The sequence below is a fragment of the Clavelina lepadiformis genome, chromosome 9 (genome assembly GCF_947623445.1).
Source record: "Clavelina lepadiformis chromosome 9, kaClaLepa1.1, whole genome shotgun sequence".
NCBI lineage: Eukaryota > Metazoa > Chordata > Ascidiacea > Aplousobranchia > Clavelinidae > Clavelina > Clavelina lepadiformis.
Window position 1 is genome coordinate 4,968,854 of NC_135248.1, and position 22,144 is coordinate 4,990,997.

The 22,144-nt window shown below is 35.6% G+C and overlaps 4 protein-coding genes across 5 annotated transcripts; 3 read left to right on the top strand and 1 right to left on the bottom strand.

Moving 5' to 3' along the window:
* Positions 1 to 288: 288 nt before the first annotated feature.
* Positions 289 to 4,967, bottom strand: LOC143470758 (multicopper oxidase mco-like). The gene is made up of 13 exons (XM_076969031.1): positions 4,840 to 4,967; positions 4,497 to 4,681; positions 4,199 to 4,300; positions 3,888 to 4,019; positions 2,626 to 2,831; positions 2,390 to 2,533; positions 2,049 to 2,256; positions 1,567 to 1,740; positions 1,356 to 1,435; positions 1,135 to 1,231; positions 878 to 998; positions 498 to 646; positions 289 to 408 (listed from the first exon to the last, which is right to left on the bottom strand). The coding sequence occupies exons 1-13, from the start codon at positions 4,928 to 4,930 to the stop codon at positions 289 to 291; spliced, it is 1,809 nt and encodes a 602-aa protein (XP_076825146.1). The 5' UTR covers positions 4,931 to 4,967.
* A 2,533-nt stretch (positions 4,968 to 7,500) lies between these two features.
* LOC143470473 (copper resistance protein A-like) lies at positions 7,501 to 12,157 on the top strand. The gene is given in 9 exon segments (XM_076968633.1): positions 7,501 to 7,873; positions 9,653 to 9,789; positions 9,954 to 10,153; positions 10,255 to 10,356; positions 10,435 to 10,566; positions 10,690 to 10,895; positions 11,064 to 11,177; positions 11,434 to 11,580; positions 12,007 to 12,157. Coding segments are annotated over 8 exon segments (1,092 nt in total). The 5' UTR covers positions 7,501 to 7,873; positions 9,653 to 9,686; the 3' UTR covers positions 12,095 to 12,157.
* A 1,978-nt stretch (positions 12,158 to 14,135) lies between these two features.
* Positions 14,136 to 17,781, top strand: LOC143470471 (baculoviral IAP repeat-containing protein 7-like). The gene is made up of 8 exons (XM_076968631.1): positions 14,136 to 14,337; positions 14,420 to 14,552; positions 14,698 to 14,810; positions 15,108 to 15,527; positions 15,635 to 15,734; positions 15,826 to 15,960; positions 16,035 to 16,199; positions 16,282 to 17,781. Exons 1-8 carry the CDS (start codon positions 14,229 to 14,231, stop codon positions 16,607 to 16,609), a joined length of 1,503 nt encoding a protein of 500 aa, XP_076824746.1. The 5' UTR covers positions 14,136 to 14,228; the 3' UTR covers positions 16,610 to 17,781.
* Positions 17,782 to 18,192: 411 nt separating this feature from the next.
* On the top strand, positions 18,193 to 22,007 carry LOC143470474 (uncharacterized). Of its 2 annotated transcripts, none has more exons than XM_076968635.1 (6): positions 18,193 to 19,648; positions 19,793 to 19,919; positions 20,362 to 20,451; positions 21,053 to 21,181; positions 21,359 to 21,460; positions 21,541 to 22,007. In XM_076968635.1, exons 4-6 carry the CDS (start codon positions 21,119 to 21,121, stop codon positions 21,952 to 21,954), a joined length of 579 nt encoding a protein of 192 aa, XP_076824750.1. In that variant the 5' UTR covers positions 18,193 to 19,648; positions 19,793 to 19,919; positions 20,362 to 20,451; positions 21,053 to 21,118; the 3' UTR covers positions 21,955 to 22,007. The 2 variants fall into 2 exon arrangements, with proteins under 2 accessions (XP_076824750.1, XP_076824751.1); XM_076968636.1 differs by having other exon boundaries at positions 21,541 to 22,000.
* Positions 22,008 to 22,144: the final 137 nt, after the last annotated feature.

The window sequence follows — 22,144 nt, forward strand, 5'->3', positions numbered from 1 at the left end:
CTTTAAAGTCAATAATCGAATGGATTTATTTCAACTTAACTCGTTTATTTATAGGCCTGTACCTTGAGAAAACATTATAACCAATAAACTTAAGTAAACTAGCTCTAAGTGAAAGTGACATATATTTCCATAATTGCATAATCTCAGAAATTCGTTCATAAGATTTGGTGTGTGAGGGTTGACCGAGAAAGCGTTGTTAAAGCCGATGATTATTCCACTATGGTTAAGCACTAGTTGGTTATTGATCAACAACTAAGTTTACAAATAAACTGATCATTTATAAAACTTTTACTGTACAATACCTTCCGGCACTATCTGTGCCACCATCATCATGCCTTCATCCTCGTGATTGAGAAGATGACAGTGAATGACAACAACGCCGACGTACTTGTGCGCCATAAAACGAATCTAATTAAAAAAAGAAACGATTAGATACAGAAATTACACAAAATTAGACAAAAATAAATTCTTTTGTTGACCTATTACGGAAAACTCACCGTAATATTACTCATGGGTGGGATAAGCAAAACATCATGAAAAGTACCCGCGTCGCTGTAACCTAATGTACCTTTTCCTCCAGCTTTCCAGCGTTGATCATGCCCGAGGTATTTCAAGGGATCATCTGACCTTTTAATTCCGTCTGTGCCTATAGAATACAAAATGCATTACAAAACATGTAAAATCTTTAAATATGATCATAAACTATACAGAAAGCTTCATTAAAGTTTCGAATCGACAGTAATGAGAAAGGTTAAGCATTTTGGCTCTATTTAACATAAAGATTAAGAAAAAAGTTTATTTCTAAAATTTCGAATTTGATCTCATTGATACTGTCTGCGTCTCAATTCCAAAGCTACGCCATTTAGCATTAAATTACCTGTATACAATTCGTGTTGATGGAAGCACACTGAACCATCTTGGGCGTAAAGCGCCATTGGATTCGGGCTGCTTGCTGATGTTTCTGTATATGGACCCGTATAAGGATTGTAGCTTATCACCTATTGTAGATGAAAATAAAGCTAGTTACCTTCACTGTGTATTGCCGTATAGACGTTCATTGTTTTACTAGTTTTGTTAAAACTGCATAACGCAAGCCGTTTCCGGATTGATTAAAACAATGCGTTACAAAATTACCTGGAAATGATTGACGTGAATATGAATTGGGTGACTTGTCACATGATCGGTATTGACAATATACCATTCCTGTACAGTGCCAAGATGAGCTTTAAATCTAGTTCAAAAATCCAAAGTACTGCTTAAAGTTTTTTACAGACAAAACGCATTAAGTCTTTCAAATACACAAAATGTGATGTTTTCATTACTTTTCAAATGTGCAGAATTGTACAGTAGCCTACCTATAGTAAGTCGGAGATTTGAAGATTTCTCTGTTCAGTCTCGTCCATGGATTGAGTTCAATCACAAATCTTCCCGTGACCTGTATAAATACTAAGATCTATAAAATCATAAAAATACAAAAAAACAGTAACAAAGCATATGCCTAAGTTTTAAATCTAATTTCTTCTCAGAAATACCTTTGAAAAGTTAAAGCAAACAAAGTTCTTTTACCTCTTCTTGGGATAGTTGTCGAAAGTCGCCAATAAAATGCTGCCTTTCTGGTAACTTTGTGCGTATAAAAGTCTTCTTTGCAGTTCCTGTAACGACAAGTTTCAAAAGCGTTCCGTTCCAACGTTGAACAGGTCCCATAGACATGTTGTCTTCGGACAATGCAACAGATTGTAGCTGTAACAATTGTTAGTGTTATCATGTTGTCATTAATTTTGTCTAGGCTAACCAGCTAACTTGTAAAAAAGTCCTATAAAAGTGATTAGTAACTGGATTACTATAAGCTTGCATCTAAAATCAACAGGCTCACTCCTTCAGTTTAAAAATAATTTGCAAAGCTTATGTGGCACGGACAAACCTGATGAAATGGTCAGTTTATTGCCAAAGCTGTCAAAGGGCTCGATACAAACGGTCCAAGCCAACTTAGGATCTTTAGCGATCTAAGTAAACCAGTACAATGCACATGAAGGATGCAATCCAAATACCTTGTATGTTCCAGGAGTGTTGCACACGACCAGCCAATCAGCACGAGCAGATGGAACGAGCAGTGTTCTTTTGTGTTTCTGAAACCTTGCTTTGTCAAGGTATACGCCGTCTTGAGCAATTTCCCTGACTTGGCATCCTTTTGCTTTAGCACCGGAAGTGTCCGTAATTGTTAGCTCGAGTGACGCACTTCCGCCGGCATTGACCAGCCTTGAAGAAAGTAATAAATATTTTGGGTCCGTTTATTGAGATATTGTTTTGATTATCTGGGTAAAATGTCACGGTAAAATGTCTAAGTAGTATATTCATTATGCTGGACAATATAAGACGAAACATGCAGTACCTGAATCGTTTTATTTGACCACTCTCAAGAGTGTAAGTAGGCCACAGTTTTCCATTGGTCGTAAAGTATTCGATGCCGGCGTTTTTGTCAGATAGCCAGTCCTCTAATGTTCTGCTTTCGCCAAATAAACGAAATTGTCGATGCCTGCACAAGTAATTTCAGTATAACTAAACGAAATGCAGTATTTCGAACTTAAAGGGTTGTATGGTGACAGAAAAGAAGTTGAGTCAAGGTACCTGAATCCATCGTAGTCTTCCATCTCTTCTTGTTGATGTACAAAACCGCGGAAACCGTTGTTTACGAACATCATTGTTGGTTGAAACACAAGTCTTACTTCGTGATGACAATTGTTTGGGCACGAGACATCCAGGAGATGCTGAGGAGTTATGGAGGGGTCAGGATCATCTTCCACGATGATCATGCCCGCCATCCCGCTATGTACCTATTACAAAAAATTATTCCCGAAATTTAGTTGGTTATATCATGTTCAGTGTTATAGTTTCCTAATCATTTCCGCCAAAGAAAATTATAACTTTTTGTTTGTTTGTCTGTTAACAACATCGCTCGAGTATGTTGTTATAGGTGTAGTCGCCGTGCTAGTTGTTACCAGCGATTATTACGCTGATTATGTTTGAGCATGTTTTAAGCCCACACACCTTGTACTGTTCATTGGCGCGTGCTAGTAGCAACTGGCTTTGAATTTTCGTCCCCACCGTACTTTTAACGAAAAATAAAATGATTGAATGATTTAGTATCGCTTTTACCTGCTATCGTATTTTAATCAAGTTTTCAAGGTGTATTGTCTATTCTATATGATGCAAGTAAAAAATGATTAAATTTTGGGAAATAAGCCTAAATTAAAAAAACCGCTACTGGAACTAATCTCAGGTCATGCTTACCCTTGCTGTGAGAGAAAAAACATACGTGTCGCGTGTATAGTAGATTGTTGTGCAACATGTGATTAGTAAACTCAATACAAATTTGGTCGGCTACAAATATTAAAAGTTTTTAAGATATATAAAAACGTCAACTTTCTACCTGTCCATCATTCGGTTTTGTTGGTGTTAGCGTAACATACCGCATTGCTGCGATTATGAACCAGCACGCTTCTTAATAGGTCATACGAAAGAGTCATCTCAAACGATCCTAGGCCGCTTTTGAATGCAAATTGCAGCAGCCAGCAAGTAACTATTGAACGTTAATATTTAAAAGCGACTCTATCTTTATATCATCAAATTTACTCTAAATACCTCATCATGAGAGAATGGGAGGTATGTTTGCAAAACACTGTGGTTAATTTACATTCGAAACTTTATTCCAATTACCTGTTAAACGTTGACATAATGAAGGAAAGTATAAACGAATTGCCGTGAAAAACATGCTGTATTATGACAAATACAACATAAAAGCATTTTATTTCTTTGGCGGAGGCACACACTTTCTGAGTGCTTTTCAAATTATGTTTTACATTTTAGCGATAATAACAAATTAAAAGAACCTGAAACAAAGTGCTGCCGTGTAGGTGAGGATGATACCAGTAGGTCCCGGCCGGGTGATCCTCGTCTATTTGGTAGTAGTAGTTGTAGCTCTTTCCAGGTCCCACATGAACGAAGACATTATCTTGAGGTTCCTGTGGCAAGCATCAAATGCATTACAACGTATACTCCTGTATGTACAACTTAATATACGTTTCAAATAACGTACCCAAAGTATGCGAGCCTAAAAATAAATTATATACACACAAACTGTATTCATAGGTTTGTTTAAGTTGTGATAATGTCACCCCATCAGGGCATCCCTCAAATTTACCTCTCCGCTGATGTGAAGACCGTGGGTGTGAAGGTTAGTGCTGTTAGGAAACCTAAACCCGTTAAAGGGAAGCACTTTCTGTGTGAGTTCCAAGTTATTAACCTACAAATGATAGAGAATAAAAGTTTTCTTAAACAAGCACAAGCAACAAAATATAGGCTACGTTAAACAGTAAAACTTTTACCGTTAGAAATTTGGGTCCTTTTTATGTCACTAGCCTGTGGTTTACTGCATGTTTGCATTCAGCTGCCAGGTGATGCTATAAGAAGTCAAGACTTACATATCACCATTGACTCACCAATTTTAAATTTACGCGGTCACCTTTCCTTATTTTCCAAGTGGGTGCCGGTATTTCTCCATTATACGTTCTTCGTACCATTGTTAGCCATTCCACTTTAAAGTCTTTCATTTGTACTTGCAATTCCAGATTCAGAGCTCCATTGACGGCGTCATATTCTCTTGGTTCCGAAAAGACTTCTCCGCCTGAGAAATTATTCACGTCAAAGTTATTACAAATTAACAAGCGTGAAATTGAAGATATTGTTATCCGAGCTAAATTGGTTTTAATGAGGTTCCGTTTTCAAACTAAAACTTCCCAGAATGAATTAGAGCAAAATATTGCAAAAAAATCTACCACTCACCAATAAACTTGCACGGTTTATTATGTGAACACTCATTTGAGGACACACATGCAACGACAAAACAAATACTTGCAATAGCAATGATTTTCATCACTGTTTTGTAATAACCGTTCTATACTACTTTGAACTAAAATTGCAAAAGCAAGTAATGCCTTAAAGGAAGATGGGCAAAAGTACGCAACATTTTTAACTTTTTTCAACGCTCAGCTGTTTCAAATTTTGCTCACACCAGCATCAGCTCACTATTTAAATGTAAGCGTTTAACCAGTTTATGAAAGAAATTTGCCTAAAATCGTGTTTTCCATCAGTGCGCGAGAAGGACGCATCTCCACTATCCTGGCAAGCAGTAATATAGCAGTACAGCAGTAGTAATATTAGTAGTAGTAGTAGTAGTAGTATAACCTTTATACTTCAAAGTACAAACGATGCGTAAGACCACGGCGCTTATAGGTCTACAGATTTTAAAGCAGTTTGAAATCACTTACAGATAAAAAAAAAGTGATAAAAATATAATTGTGTGTTAAATTTTGGCGGGAATTTTATCTTGGCCCAATATTGGATTGGTTGGGCGGGTCTTGAAATACGTTCGAGATTTATCGCAGAATAAACACCAGCCCTAGAGAAAGTTTGGAAAGATCAGCAAGATATAAGAGGCAGAATTTTCATTCGAAGTTTATTTTTTCTTAAATACTTATGGTCATAAGTATTCAGCTTTGGAATGCGTGGGAAAGTTTTCTGAAGCCTTCGTTTGTATGCACAACGCAGTAAACCTATATTCATGTTGACATTAACGTTTAAAATTAATGTTGACATTAAAGACATTGACATTTACGTGATATTCACGTCAATCATTTCCAGGTAATTTTGTAACAGATTGTTTTAACCGATCAGAAAACGGCTTGGGTTATGCAGTTTTAACAAAACTAGTAAAACAATGAACGTCTATACGGCAATACACAGTGAAGGTAACTAGCTTTATTTTCATCTACGATAGGTGATAAGCTACAATCCTTATACGGGTCCATATACACAAACATCAGCTAGCAGCCCGAATCCAATGGCGCTTTACGCCCAAGATGGTTCAGTGTGCTTCCATCAACACGAATTGTATACAGGTAATTTAATGCTAAATGGCGTAGCTTTGGAACTGAGACGCAGACAGTATCAATGAGATCAGATTCGAACTTTTACAAATAAACTTTTTTATTAATCTTTATGTTTAACAGGACCAAAATGTTTAAAGCCTTTCTCATTACTGTCGATTTGAAGCCTTAATAAAGCTTTCTGTATAGTTTATGAGCATATTTAAAGATTTTACATGTTTTGTAATGCATTTTGTATACCATAGGCACTGACGGAATTAAGAGATCAGATGACCCCTTGAAATACCTCGGGCATGATCAACGCTGGAAAGCTGGAGGAAAAGGTACATTAGGTTACAGCGACGCGGGCACTTTTCATGATGTTTGAACCATGGTCGACTTAAAAGTTATAATTTTAGATGAAGATACCGAAGCCGAGACCGCATCTGGAACTGCATATCCCGGCCAATGTAAAAAGAACGATCCTTATCGTTTTAATAAGGTAAACCATTACAAGATACTTACATACCAATAACAAAGTATTTAAAGTGTTATAATTTGCATGGCTTTCATGTTAAAGGTTAAATGCGTTCCCTTATTAAAGTAAATACAACTACACAAAAGCATGTTTTTCAGGTGACTAGTGGCGATGAAGATTTTGGTTACCTTATCCAAAAAACTGAAGACGGGAGAAAGTCCGGATGAAACTTGGCAAGGTCAAAGGCAACGCTGGATGACGTAAAGTGCAAAACCCGAAGAAAAAGCCTAAAAATAACTTTGAAATGCTTAACTATAGAAAAAGTTTATACCGATAGCTAATCTGTTAATTTTGTTTTGACCGCTTATTTGCAATTTCCAATGTTTTAATTCCGATTTAAAATTCGAGGCTTATTTTGATTTTGCCAAACTGTTCACTTATTACAAAGTAAAATACCTTTGATCAACCAATTAATAAGTAAGGTGGTGTTGTCAGAAGAATTGTCAACGACATGAAATGAAGAAGCAGAGCAACAAAAAAGATAGATATTTTGCAAAGTTTCTTTCTGAAAGACTTGTGTAAGTAAAAGAAAAGAAGAAAACAAGTAGAAACAAAGCTAATCATTTCCAATCTTCTTCTAACAAAAACTTAACGCAATGGTTTTTTGATCAGTGCAGTCCATGAACGCGAATGAAGAAGAAGAAAGCCATATTCAAAATAGGCTGCACCACAGTATGCGAAAAATAAATTGCTTCGCTTCTTATCATGTGCTCATACACTTCGGCCGGGTTTTGCACTTTCTTGGTTAAATTGTGTATATGTATTGTGTAATTGCTATAACGGTTGGGCGGTGAGGTGTGAAGCATACTTGCTTGGGCTCAGTTATAGGCCAGACATCATGTGATGTTGTCCGGAATGTTATGTGAGAGTTTCACAACCAGTTCGTCTCTTTTGTTTTATCCTTTTCGAAGCTATCCGTTTTCAATTCTTTTGAATTTTGGTCATTTATCTTAACATTCCAAACAACATCACAACATCAGCTTCAGTTGTTGTCTATGCCCCCTTCGGCGGTTGCTTTTCGACAATCTTGATTAGCATTGTTAGTTGCGTAAACAGCTCTTTTCTTGTAAAACATTATACGGTCAGTTCTTAACACTAACAACTGCTGCATGCAGACTTTTAACAGTTAGTCTTAAGTGAAAGACAATTAGTAATTTTTAAGAATTTTTTATTGATTTTATGCTGCCAAGCAATGTACAGTGTTTGTAGAATATAATATAAATAGACTTATTTATTAGACTTACTTATTTATACCTTTCATACATTAATTTTGCCTTATTTTTAGTTGTACTTGTGTACATACTGCATGGGGGTCGTCAGGTCATCTTGAGTTGCTAAGAGTGACGCCGTACGAAAAAGGTTGAAAACCACGGTATTAAAGCCACCATACCTGAAAGAATTAATTAAAATTTTTGTAAGTTACATTTGTGTATAGAATTTCATGATGTGTTTAATCCTGAGTCAACGCCACATATAAACGATCAGATTTTGAGTTCAAATATAATATAGGACAAACTATAATAGTGCTTTAAAGGCAGCATTTGTACTTTCAATGTGGAAAAGTTTGTTGGAATTTAAACATTGAAGCTACTGCATCAATATAGGCTATCGACGTATTCACTTAACGAGGTAAAAGTATATGCACAAGTGTCGCATCTTTTTTTATTTGTCGTCACAGTTTGTTATGTATATATAGGAAATAATTAAAATCTTTCATGCAAATAAAGAAATAAATCTGGAAGTAGAAACAACTCGTTTCGTAAATTTGCTTATAAGACTTTGCCGGAAATCATCTTCAATCATCTTATCTCAAAGTACGCGGTGTTTCATTTCGTTATGGGATACTGTCTTATACAACTATGTACAATATACACTCGGTCATAATTATACAACGTCGTACAGCAAGGCTATGATACTCGTTGTAAATCCAAGTATCAGTTTTTTCCGAGAGCTTGGTCAACACAAAAATTATTTGCAAGCTTAACGTTTGCAAATAATTCTAGTTTGTTCGATTGAGGTTAAATAAAAGCAAAACCTTCTTGCGAAAATGTCTGTTTGAACACAACTATTAAGAGATCCTAAAAGTAAACACAATGTTATGTATCTTGCAACCATAAAGTGAAAAATAAAATGCAAATCAAAGTACCAAGTATAAGCAAAACATTATCTGCACAACCATTATCAATAATGTTTATTAAATCATCTTGTTTTAAACAAACTGTACCAGATCAGACTAAGTAAGAAATCAATAAAGTTCAAGAAAAATACACTACATGTAACTGTATATAGTATTCTCAAACCCACACAATTGCAAATAATGGCATTGGACACAATGTTTATACACACTGTCTTAATGCGACTGACTCCAGCAGAACTCCCCAGTTGCAAATCCCACTGGTTTCCGTCATTTACTGTCATTTACTGCGATATATTTTATTGTTCATGTGTTCGTGCTCGGTTTCGGGCTCGTACAAGCTTTAAATTCGAAAGCTCGGGTTCGCACGAGCACAAGCTTTTTACCTTTTTTTACATTTTTCTACAACTCCAGTATCGGTTCATTTAAGTTATCATAAATAACAAAAGAGCGTTATTTTTCTGCATTGGCCGTTAAGATATTGTTTTAGTTTTAATAAACTTAATTTACTACAATTCGAAAACAATTCTTTCGTGTTGTTAGTTTAAACCGGTTCCTACCGCACAGCACATCATTATAGCAATTGATTGCATAGCTAGTCCACAAATAGGTAACTATTTTTAATCTTTTTGCATATTGTGAGCGTGTTTGAGGCAGCATAATAAAATAACCCTTGTAAATTGAATAATATTAAAGAAAATCTTGTAAAGAGACAAATAAGCCCGGAGAGAATTGCATTTATGCTCTTTTACAAAACGCATCGCAGCGAACGAAACGAACGTGCAGCATTTCCCGAAACATATTTTCCGAAACAAAATAGAAGCACTTTGTTCTTTACGTTCAAAATTGATGTCATTATAGTGCTTTTAATGTTATTTTTCTTACTAAAATCGCATCGTTATGACGAGTCTGTTATATTGTTATAATGTTGTATTCACAACAATACAAAGCACCTTCATGTAAGGTTCAAGTTGTATTTTACCAGTTTTGCTCCACTGGCATCGTTTGTAGATGTTTGATATAGCAGCGACATTATCAAATTTTTGTGCACTTGTTAAGGAGGACATACCTTCATTTTCTAATTTGAACGATTATGAGGGGCGTTGTCGTCATTTTCCTACTTTCAGCAATATGTCAGTGCAATGTTGGAGTCACATCGGAAGAGTGTTCTGAGAGCGAACCTTGCTCATTTGTGGGTAAGTATTATAAACATATAAAATAGAACATGAATCTTCTCACAGTACAGTACACACTTGTTAAAGTATTGTTGCGTTATTTAATGCTATTTAAGTTTTGCAGACCAAATATTATCTTTTTGATATATTTTGTAATTGAAAAATTTCTTTCATGAACCACATAGGGGAAAATTTCTTCAACTTTTCTCTTTCGGGACCAATGTCGGATCTTGTGTCGTCTGATGGGTTTTTGGAAGTGGACTTGACTGTAGCAGTAAACCCGGTAGTTGTAGAGTGGTTGACTTTATTCAGAAGAACATAAAATGGAGGTTTCCCAGGTCCAATATGGCGTTTTAAACCTGGTGACACAGTGATGGTAAATTTGGTAAGTGAGATATACGCAATCCCTATTGAGCAAAATTTTAATGCAAATATATTTTCAACTTTTGTCTTTAAAAATAAAATCCAAAAATTATCTTTTTTAAGATAAATACATTGGAATATCCTGACACCAATAACAGTTTTAATAAGCTAAGGTTGGCCAACACCACAAACTTGCATACGCATGGACTGCATATCAGTAGCGAGGTATGTGGTTGAGAGCTCGTTTTTTTTTCTGTTACGTTATTGATATTGTTTGACTTCTTTTATATTTACTACATGTAGCAACCTCAGGATGACGTTTTCGTCCATGTAAATCCAGGAGATGCTTTCACTTATCAATACGAAATATATTCACAACAACCAGCTGGTACCTATTGGTACCATCCTCATGTTCACGGAAGCACCTTGTTTCACGTAAATATCCCAACAAAGCAGCAGGAAAATCAAAATATCAGATTTTAGAAATATTTTTTTTACTTGTCATGCTTACGTTGCATCGGTGTATGATAAACAGCACATGTATATAAACTGTATTAGGTACACAGCGGGATGGCGGGCATGATCATCGTGGAAGATGATCCTGATCCCTCCATAACTCCTCAGCATCTCCTGGATGTCTCGTGCCCAGACAATTGTCATCATGAAGTGAGACTCCTGTTCCAACCGACTTTACTCTACGCCGATAATTACTTCCCAAGCTTTCCGTTTATCCAAGAGGATATTCACGACAACGTTTTATTTCAGTAAATTTTTAGCTTTTTAAACTTGTATCGAATTGAACTTGATTGTATTAGTTATCAGCAACTGAAAAAAAGGATTGTTGTAATCTTTTCGTTTTAATTATCAATAGAGTGTTCAACAAAGTTTACACATAGGCCTACAAGGTTTTAAGTAAAATATGATCTGTATAGGATGAGCGACACATTAAAAGACTGGCTAAAAAACAATGGGGTTGATTATTTTACCACCAACGGACAACTTTGGCCCGAAATAACTTTTCAAGCTGGTCAAGTGAAAAGATTCAGGTAGAAAACGTATGAGTAACAGGTGTGCAGTAAATAAAATGATTAAGATTAATTAAACTAATATTAAAAAAAGATTAAACAAGAGTTGAAAATGTTAAATGTTACTTATTCTTTTCTAGTTTTCTGTATCTTTACCGAATAAAAAATAAAAATAAATAGCTTTACCGATTAAGAAATAAAAATGAAACCGATTGTTGAAGTTCCAATATACATTAATGTGACTTATGGTCAAAAAGTCAAGTTTCTTTTTGTATAGGATGGTTAACGCCGGTGGCAATGCTGTGAGTAGTATAGTGGTGCCACCTCAGGAGTCTTACCGCCACCGCCACCGCCAATCCGTCAACCGCCAATCCGCCAATCCGTCAACCGCCAATCCGTCAACCGCCATGCCAGCAACTGTGAAGTAGGTCACTCCAAGATTAAGTCATTCAAGTAATTAGGTCATATGTAAAAAAGAGAAAAGTGACGTCATAGTTTTCGTTAGCGCCACCACACGTAAAGAAAAAAGATGTTAGAAAAAGTACAAGTGTAAAAGTGACGTCATAGTTTTCGTTAGCGCCAACGTGCGGTGTTCTAGATTTCTAGAGGAAAAAACATCTTGGGTTTGTGGATATTCGATATCAGTTACATCATAGTTTCAGTGTAAAGTATACAGAACGATGAACCGTATGCATTGCCACCTGGAATCATATGGAGAAAAGCCTAGAGTAAGAATGCGTTAATTGACACACTAACATGACCTGGTTATGAAATCCAGCTTGGGTTGAAATAAGCCAGACTTTAGAAACAAAGCATTGGAAGGTATTACAACCAATCCATTCGATTCCAGGTGTAAGAGAAGAATAAATAATAGCTGGCATCCAGATGTGATTTGTCTTGACCCGATTATAAAGGCAAGTCCAAACCTGTCTGATTGAAACAAGTGTGTTGGACAGGTCGAAAGGGTGGTATATTGCGCAATCCAACCAATCCACTCACAGCCAGTTGTGGGAAAGAATAACGGAAAGCTGGCATCCAGATGTGATTTGTCTTGACCCGATTATAAAGGTAAGTCCAAACCTATCTGGTTGAAACAAGTGTGTTGGACATTACTATTCAGCTAGAGCAGTCATCTTTGTTAAAAAACTGTACTTGCTAGCATTAGATATAATCGTTTAGAGGAGGTAAACTTGTTTCGCATTGATAATTAATGAATAATATTGGATATTACTATTCAACAAAGCTTACGGTTTTAGTAATAAATTAGTATTTTTACAGTACCAAGAAGATTAAACTTCAACAAAAAACACATCAGAAGGAATAGGAAACGCTGTAAATTTTGTGTGCGGACATTTACAAAGTGAGTACACAATAAACTTTATGGATGAAATATCATTTTCAATCTATACTGTATATTAGTTTAAGAGATTTGAAAAAACATATGAGACGCTCACACCAACCGCGTGTAGTACCAAGACCCCAGATTCCTCGCCCTAGAACGATTGTGGTGGATGGCGATACAATCCCAGAAGATATTCCTGAAGATTACAGGTAAAAATAAAACATGATTGATATCAAATAACAATTCATGAAAGGAGTTTATTTTATTTTTGAAGGGGTATCTATCAAAGCAATTGGTGAGCAATACGAACTCATTTTCATATCGGTAATACGGTTCAAGAGCGTTACACGTTTCGTATCCCTGACCAAAGCATGATCGATCAAGGTCTCGAATCATTATGGCCATACTTTCGTGAAAATATTTTCCAGAGACAACGACAACCGTTCAAAATCCGTGTCGCATTTGGATTTATTTTACGACATGAAGGAAATGAAGAAGACTTACCAGTAGTATATCGTTACTTTCATCCGGACAACCACTCCGATTATTTGTATTTAGGCCCTGAAACCATCCGCGATCGAACCGAATTCGATCAATTCCTTATCGATATTCAACGGAAGAATATCAGACAATGGTCGGATAGATTAAAATCCGAAAGCGCTTGGGTCGTGGAATCTATCTGTAATGTTGAATTTTACATCAATCCACTTCGGTATATACCGATTGGTATACCAGAAGCATTACCTGAATTTATTATTTCAAATAAAAGATCGATTTGTATGAGGCGACAATGAATAAAATACGTGTGATTTCGAATCTCCCCATCCAGATACATATGATGAAATATAGCCTACAGTAACGCCTACACAAAACAATTTATAGTGATCAACCACTTCATACAGGAAAAAAAAAATTTTAAAACAACTTTAAGTTGTCAACGTTTTATTCCATTATCCAACTTTTAACCTAAGAATAGAGTTTGAGATATAAATTTATACTGAACTATAGCTCGTGTAATTGGGTAATGTGAAGAAGTCTTAAGTACATAACCCCGAAAAACATAGCTTTAGGCTATTCGCTTTTCAAAGGAATACGATCATCACTAAAAATGCATCGATCGACGGGTGAAATAAAACTAAGACCGCGTTTCGTTAGGTATAGAAAAACTATAAAATTTTCTTGCTTTGGTTGAATTATTCAAACCATTTAAACTTATTCCGCTGATCATATTAATACATACTCAACTTTCTTTAGAAAAGAACGCGTTCAAACCGAAAGAAATGATTCCAACACCACAAAATTGGAAAATAAATATGCGGTTAAAAGCAAGTGTAAACTGTTTTTGATTGATTCTTCCTAAGCCAACTTAACTTATAAGTTATGATTTAACAAAATGCATTAAAATAAGCATATTTTTTCCTAAACACTGTTTGGTTTGATACACTTTAGTTTGGTAAAAGCATGACGAAACAGTATGTAAACAATGTATGGTTTAATTAACCTGGTTATTTATTTTTTTTTTTTTTATTTTATTTTTTATTTTTTTCATATGCAAGTACTTTTTGCACGTAAAACAGAAGTTCTTAAACTTTTTCATCTTACTTATTCCCACAAAATAAATGTAAATGTGAGAAGAATCAAGGAGCAACGAACTGCTTGTATACCATTGCGATTAAGTTTCATTGTTTATCGAGGTAGTAGTGATTTAAGTTATCTCTTTACAGAATGAAATGCAAACGGATCACCTTACCGCGGATTTCCCGGATCTAGAAAGTGACGGGAGGTTGTTGAGACAAGTTACAGATCCACCAGGACAACAAAGTCGTTACATTCCACCCGGTAGGTTGGAAAATCATGTTTGAGAATCACGTTCCAGAGAAACGTAGGTTTTTACGTCACGATCCTATTTCTGTTAGTACAGGTGATCCAGCGCGCGAGACCTATCGTCTTTCAACTTTCAAACTATTTCCCAGAGAAGTACAGGTCGATGTTCGTAAGTTGGTTTCTGCTGGTTTTTATTTCACTGGTTTTAAAGACAGGACCAAGTGCTTCAGGTAACGTCTTGTTCATTAAAATAGAGACTTGGATACATAAAATACGGGACTTAATTTCTAATCAAACAAATACGTTTAAACAAGTTGTGCGAATAGTTTTACGTTCAAAAACACTATCATAAAACAAATCTCAACTTCATTCCAGTTGTGGTCAATCTGTCCAAGAATGGGAAGTCGAAGATGACCCGAAGCTACTCCGATGGCATAGATCCAATTGTGATATCATTAACGGAAAGGATACAAGAAACATACCAATCGGTTAGTTAAGACAAAGATTTCAATTAATTTGTAAGAAAAAAAGAGAAGCATCGAATCAATCTGATCTGTAATACCAACAAAGTGTAAAGATGGATCGATGTTTAAAACGTCTCAAAAGCGTAAATGAACCGAACCAAATCTTGATTCTTTTTTGTAGTTTCATGAAACTACACCTGAAATTGCCTTATTATACTACCGTTTACGCTGTCATAATAGAACGAGTTACGTGAGTGAGTAGTGAATTCTCCGTTCATATGACGTTACTTCCACTACCTTGTAAATATTGATTAAATCTAGATTCCATTCTTCGTCAATTCGAACTTATTCCACCCCATGGCCATGGAAACGCTACAAGTTCAGCCACACGACCACCAACATCTGGGAATCCGCAGGCTTCAGCAGATCAAAGAAAAGTCATTACAAATGGCATTGGTATCACATCAAATTCACCAATGTTTCAAACAGCTACATTTAGAAATTCTTCGTGCTCCACCCCTCCACCTAGTGTGGTTGCGTCCACCATCGCGAATTCACATAGAAATCTTGCAATTAATTTGGAGAACATGAACTTGTTTCCATGTTTGAATCCGGTAAATCCTCACATGAAGAGCGAGAAATCTTGTCTCCAAACTTTCCTTGATCACTCGTCATCGTGGCCTACTCATAGGATTCGCACAACTCCCAGACAAATTGCAAACGCAGGAATGTATTACTTGGGTGAGGCTCATACTTTCAAGCTTAGGTCTCATACCATAAAAAAATTAAAAAAAAAATAAAAATAAAATTTGGTAAGTTGTACAATTACAAAGTGAAATATTCTCCAGGTGTAAGAGATCGTGTAAAATGTTGGTATTGCAATGGAGGATTACAAAATTGGGAGAGAGATGACGATCCATGGCAAGAGCACGCCAAGTGGTTTCCATTGTAAGTTGAATTTTCTGTCTCCATGAAAGAATTTACCAGATTTGGCTTTTTTATGATTTCTATGTTTAACAAACTTGGATCTCCTGCCCAGGTGCGAGTTTGTTCTTCAACAAAAAGGTCCAGATTATGTTCATGGGATCGCCTTTCGATTCCCCAATCTAAGAAGACCGACAATTCGGAATCCAGCAAATCCAAATCAACTCAGGAATATTCAATCAGGACAAATGTAAACCTCCTAAAGTCATGTTCTTGATCATCATCTTGGTTTTGTTCTTTGTAGTTATCTATTTCTTTGTTTAGTTTACGAAACGAACATCGAAATGGTGGCCCTGAAATCATCGATCCCAGGGAAGAGATAAGATCTCTAGAGAGGAAAGTTGACGGAGAGATGTCTTCGTCTGAACTGGTGGAGCAAGCAAAACTAATGGGATTCGACGAAAGAACGATAAAAACTGCTTTGAAAAGGTGAAATTTTGTCAAGAAAGCTATTTTTTAATTTTTATTGCATTACAATTATGAATAGCATTGAAAACCGATCTTTCTACAGGAAATATGAAACCACTGGTTATGGATTTTCTAGGCTTGAAAATCTCGTTGAGTCTATTCTTGCGATGGAGGAAGAATCTGCTTCCAATAGATCTGAAGAAGAAGGATTGGCAACAAAGAAAGCAACTCCTTCAATAGCATCTGGACTTCAAGAGATTCGTCGTTTACAGGAGGAAAGAACGTGTAAAGTTTGTGGCAACGAACAAGCGAGTGCTGTTCTTATTCCATGCGGACATATTGCTTGTTGTATTGGTTGCGCTGAAAACGCATCGACTTGTCCCATTTGTCGTTTGCGAGTTCGAGAAAAAGTCCGATCTTTTATTGTTTAAAGCAAAAGTTTGGATTCTTTTGAAATGTAAGTCAACGCCGCGCTATGGTGATTTGATATGAAGTGTGAACCGTATTTAGAGCGCTACCTTGCGTTATCCTCACAATCGATTCAGTTACAAACATCATCGCTGGCTGGCAGTACGATAACATCCAAAACTTTTCAATTTAAATTGTTATTCAAAAAACTTGCCTTGTATAGTATTTTCTGGAATTTCCCAAAGGTTCTTTTCAAGTTTTGAACATGTATTCACGTTGCTATCATATTATAATTCGTTACATAGCCATTTATTTCATCACCGTTGCGCAATATGCGTTTCGCGATCGTCATACCTTGAAATCATTTGCCTCTGGCTACTCTCCAAGCTTTCAAGGAAAAGTATGAAAAAGCAAACTTATATTCACGATCGATCAGCATGATGATAGTCTTAAAATAGATATTCGTTTTTATTGGAATCATACTCACAAATATATCAAATTGAAACGTTTAAGAGGTCTGTAAACGCACACATCCAGTATGCTTGTGCTTTTTTAATAGGTTCAGTGATAATTAATACAACACACTCAAGGATTAAAATAACGCAGTAATTCATGAAAGCGGGTTACAAGATTCTTCGATCAGCAAAACAAAAATTCCAACGCTTAAACGACATGCTTTAAAATACAGCTTCTTGAAGGAATTTCGTAAAATCACGCTGTAACAGTGTGCAGAAGTTTCGCAAGACAACGACTTAGTTTTCGGCTCACTTGACTGATCATTGTCTGTCACAGGATCACTTTCCTGGTTTCGGCGCAAGAAACATTGTTAAAAATCAACACACGATTGGAGGAATCGAATCGCTGAAATGTTACAAAAGGTATTTTTCATCAGGGCAATCGTGAAACGTCCGGCGCCAAACATTCTATTTGGAGTTTCAAACTAATAAATAGCAAAACCGAATGTTGAAACGAAGGTTTTTTTGACAGGTTATATGCACTCCTGGTTGTTTGCGGTATTTTTGAACGTATTTGGCACGAATGTATTTATCTGTTTAGCGTTTGCACCATGTTTTTTCAACAAAACCGAAAAATATTTGTTAAAATAAAACAAACAATTAATTGCACCACGTTTCAGACTTATAATTACAATTTTCCACAACTTAATGTCATCGACCACAGAAAAAGTGGCAAAATCCAAGCGCTTACATCACGCAAGTTGGAATAATAGAATTTTGTGCTACACGATGTTAGAGATTAGAATAGCTACGTTGATGTGTCACGGGATTATTTTTACGCACCTGTTTCAGAACCAACACATTTTAATATTGCGATATCACATTTGTAAGACACTTGTTTACGGTGTGAGATGTTACCTGTTTTAGATAGACTGTATTTTAGTCACCCAATTAATTGTTCACATTGTACACGATTTGTTCGAACCACTCTTGTAGGTTAATTTAGTCCAATGTATTGGTCAACTTCTGTTTTTATTCGCATTGTGCATTATTTTATTCCTATGCATGCTCGTCAGGTTTTCTTACGTTTGCTCACGTACTGACGTATTTTACCTATTCATATGTACACATGTTTTTAGTCTGTGACGTCTACACTGTCATTCATGTGTTTAAAATTTAAACACAATTTTACTTCTTTAAACATGTTAAAGTGTTTAATTATGTGTTTAAGTGTATAAATTTTGTTAATTTGACAAAATTTAAACACTTTATGGGTTAAACACCACAATCCATGACACGTTTAATAATGATTTATGCCTATTCTACACTTTTTCCACGCTTTAGGCGTTTAAATGTTAAACACATAACACAAAGATTACAAAATGTGTCAAACAAAAAGGTGTTTAGGAGGAATGTGTTTATTTTGATGAGTTTTATTGAATTATATCTTATACTTTAAGTTGCTTTAGAAAGAATCTATCAAAAACAGTTTGGTACTATATGCTTTAGACTTGTTCGCATTACCCAATTACACGAGCTATTGTTCAGTATAAATTTGTATCTCGGACTCAATTCTTAGGTTTAAAGTTGGCAACTTGAAGTCGTTTTAAAAATTTTCCTGTATGGAGTGGCTGAACACTAAATTGTATTGTTCAGGCCTTACTGTAGGCTATATTTCAAAGGGGTGAAAGGGGCCTTGGCCACCCCGACCCCATATTTTGTGTCTATATAGGTTTCTACATCGGGTGGCGGTGTCTTAAAACCAACAATTCGTATAGTTCTCTTTGTAATCTCATGAAATATTTGATCCCCCCCCCCAATTTTTTTCCGGCTACGCCACTGGCTGTGATTGGTTTTCAAGTAAAGCCATTCACCCAGGAATGGAGGGTGAAAAACCAATTACCATACTTTGCCCATCAAAGTTTGAAATTACTCGGGCATGGCCTAACGTGGGCGTTCTTTTCTCGTCGTTTGATTGAAAGGTAAATGACAAGCGTTCACCATCAGTTAGTGGAACGTCTGAATAACGTTTGTTCATATAATGTAGATTGTGTATCTGAAAATAGTAAGTTATAACTATTTATTCCATGTTTAAATAACTCAAAGCCCAAAATATTAAAATAAAAAAACTTTCATAACATTACATTAAACTTATTGTTTTACATTAGAACAAGTAATTGTTGTTTTTATTTACTTTTTATCCAGCAAGTTTGCTATTTAAAAATTATTTTAAGTTCTATGAAATATCTTGTTAAATTCTACCATGGTCAAAAATGTGGGCGCGCATTTACCTCCTTCAGGCAGCTAGGCTAAAAGCTATCTCTAAAATCTGAACCCTCTTTTCAGCTTACATATAGACAGCGAATTGTTTTATGACGTTTCGTAGGGCTGTAGCTTATTGCCACAGTTTGTTTTCGGTAGCCTATATAGGTAGCCTGGTGTAGCGTATTTCGCTGTATGGATCAGGTTTGTTACTACAAGGCCTAGGCTATATTCCAGGCATAAAGGTTTACAGAGTTACAGACAATAACAAATATTTATAGCATGTTTTCGATACCCGGTGGTGCCATACCGTTGTAATGCTCTTGGGAAAGGCAATGGCCTTCGGTAAGCATTTGATTTTGATAATTTAGTACTGTAGAAAGAAAATTGTTGTAATAACTGTATAATGATAAATTTCCTAGCCTACAATATAAAATATTTTTGTACTCAGTAGTCTATAACAGTTTATACTAAGCTGTTTCTTTACAGGCGTTTTCTGTAGAAAGTTATTGGAAAAACTTAGAAACTTATGTCGGAAGAGAAGCCATCCACCTGTGCCATCACATATGGTAGTAAACAACCCTCATCATTAGGTTTCCTCCAACTACACTGGCAGGTGATGCAGAATTATATATTTTTGATCCACATGAAATTTTTATTATTAACAATATTAAGTTAATTTTAAAATATACTGTGCATGCCAAAAAGTGTTGCTTCAGTGGTGGATTGGCTTAGCACCAGGTTCAAACAATGCGAACTTATTGCAAATGTCCAGTGTTACTACTTTTGTAATGTTCTTGGGTAAGCCATTATTAATCTTTACTCTTCTGGTCCTGGTGAGCAGAGCCAGGGTTGGTCAATATGTTATAAAATTCAATAAACAAATGAAAATTGAGTTTTTGTGGAAAACTGCAGAGAGTGGAGGAATCATTGCCGAGTCCGAGTCTTCCAAAGACATTCGAGAAGAAAGATTCTGACACCTTATCAAAAAGCTTGATTACATCTCACTACTGTTTTAAAAGCTATATTGTTTAGTTTTATATTTTTAATCACTGTAGATTCAGAATGGACAAAAAAGGGCTACTGAAGTTATTAGACAACATTTAGAAAAGGAAGAATCAGGATGGGAATACGGTCTACTAAAACAGGTATTTAAGACCAATGTCTGTCTTTCACCAAGAAGCAATTAGTTTAATGTAAAGATGGATGCATTAGTGCAGAGGTTGGGAACCTATGGCTCGCGAGCCAGATATGGCTCTTTTGATGATGGCATCTGGCTCGCAAATAAATCTAAGCTGGCATTTCTTAGCTCAATTGTTACGAATAAAACTTTTCAGTTATTTGTAATTTTGTAATTTCTGTATCATGCAGCACCAGAAATCGCATTAACAGTAATTAGCATGTTATTAAAGAGTAAATTCAGACATTTACCGTTGTCTAAAATAGTTGGTTTTGCTTAAAAATGCACACGTTAGTTGCATTAAGTGTTGAAAAATATTATATGGCTCTAACGGAAATAAAAATTAACAATATGTGGATTTCATGGCTCCTTCGCCAAAAAGGTTCCCGACCCCTGCATTAGTGGAATCATTGAAAAGTTTTCATTATTAGGACAAATGCCTTTTGTTAGTGTTTGAAAGAAACTTATTATAAGGTGTTTTAGATTTTCATACTTTTGTAAGAGAATACAGTTGTAGATCATGTTTAGAGGCTGCAACATGGTTATTGATATAGTGATAAATTTTGCAGATTGAGGAAAAATTCAGAAATGTTTATCAATTTGATTACAATACGATATAAGACGCTTGCGTAAGCATGCTAACCACGCTAGACAACAAATGTAACAGCAATGTTGAGCGGCAATGCCATGAGACTGAGGTGAGCAATCTGAGCATTCATCCAGCAATTAACAAAAATCAAATTTGGTTGTTTGTGTATTAGCTTATTGCTTTGTTGAAGAATAATGTGTTCAGATCTTGAGACATTTTATATATATTGAGGTGAAAATAGATTCATTATTAATAGTGTAAAAACCTAACAAAACTTTTGACATAGGATCCATCACCAGAGAAAGAACTTAATCTCTTTTTGAGGTCACAAAAACAACTTTGGCCGACCCGCAAAACAATTCTTTTTGATGCAATGCAGACTGTTAATGTGAGTTGTAGTTGCTTTATTTAACTGGTGGCTTTACAGAACAATTTGTATACATTGACATTTTTGTTTTAATTTTTTAGGCATTTCGGATTAGTTTAAACTCCAGAAAGAAAACACTGCCAAGTTTGCTTGTTTCTTATAACGAAGCCGGAACCATGAAAACATTCATTGTTGCTGATTCAATCCACTTCAGATGTAACAACGATTCGAGGGGGGTGTTAGGCTATTTAATGCAACTTATCGGTTGTTATTATTATTATTATTGTATATTATTATTACTCACGGGTGCCGGAAGAGGAAGGGCAGAGAGGCCATCGCCCCCTTTTCTTTCTTTATTTTCCAAAATGACATTCAAAAAGTGTCCTATTTTCGAATTTTGCCCCCTGCCAAAAATAATTCCGGCGCCCGTGATTGTACCTGCCTTGCTGTTGCGCTACTGTAATAAACGCTATTTTGGAAATTTTGACTGCCAAGTGACAATACGCATAAAATAGTAAACACCTAGTTAGTAAACACGTACAACATTTAAACATAAACACCAAAGATAATAAACACCTAGTTAGTAAACACCTACAACATTTAAACACAAAACAGAATAAACATGTGCGATTTAAACATGTAACCATTTTAGGCGTTTCTTTTTGGCCTCACTTTTCGTGTTTAATTAAAGTGTTTAACAAAATA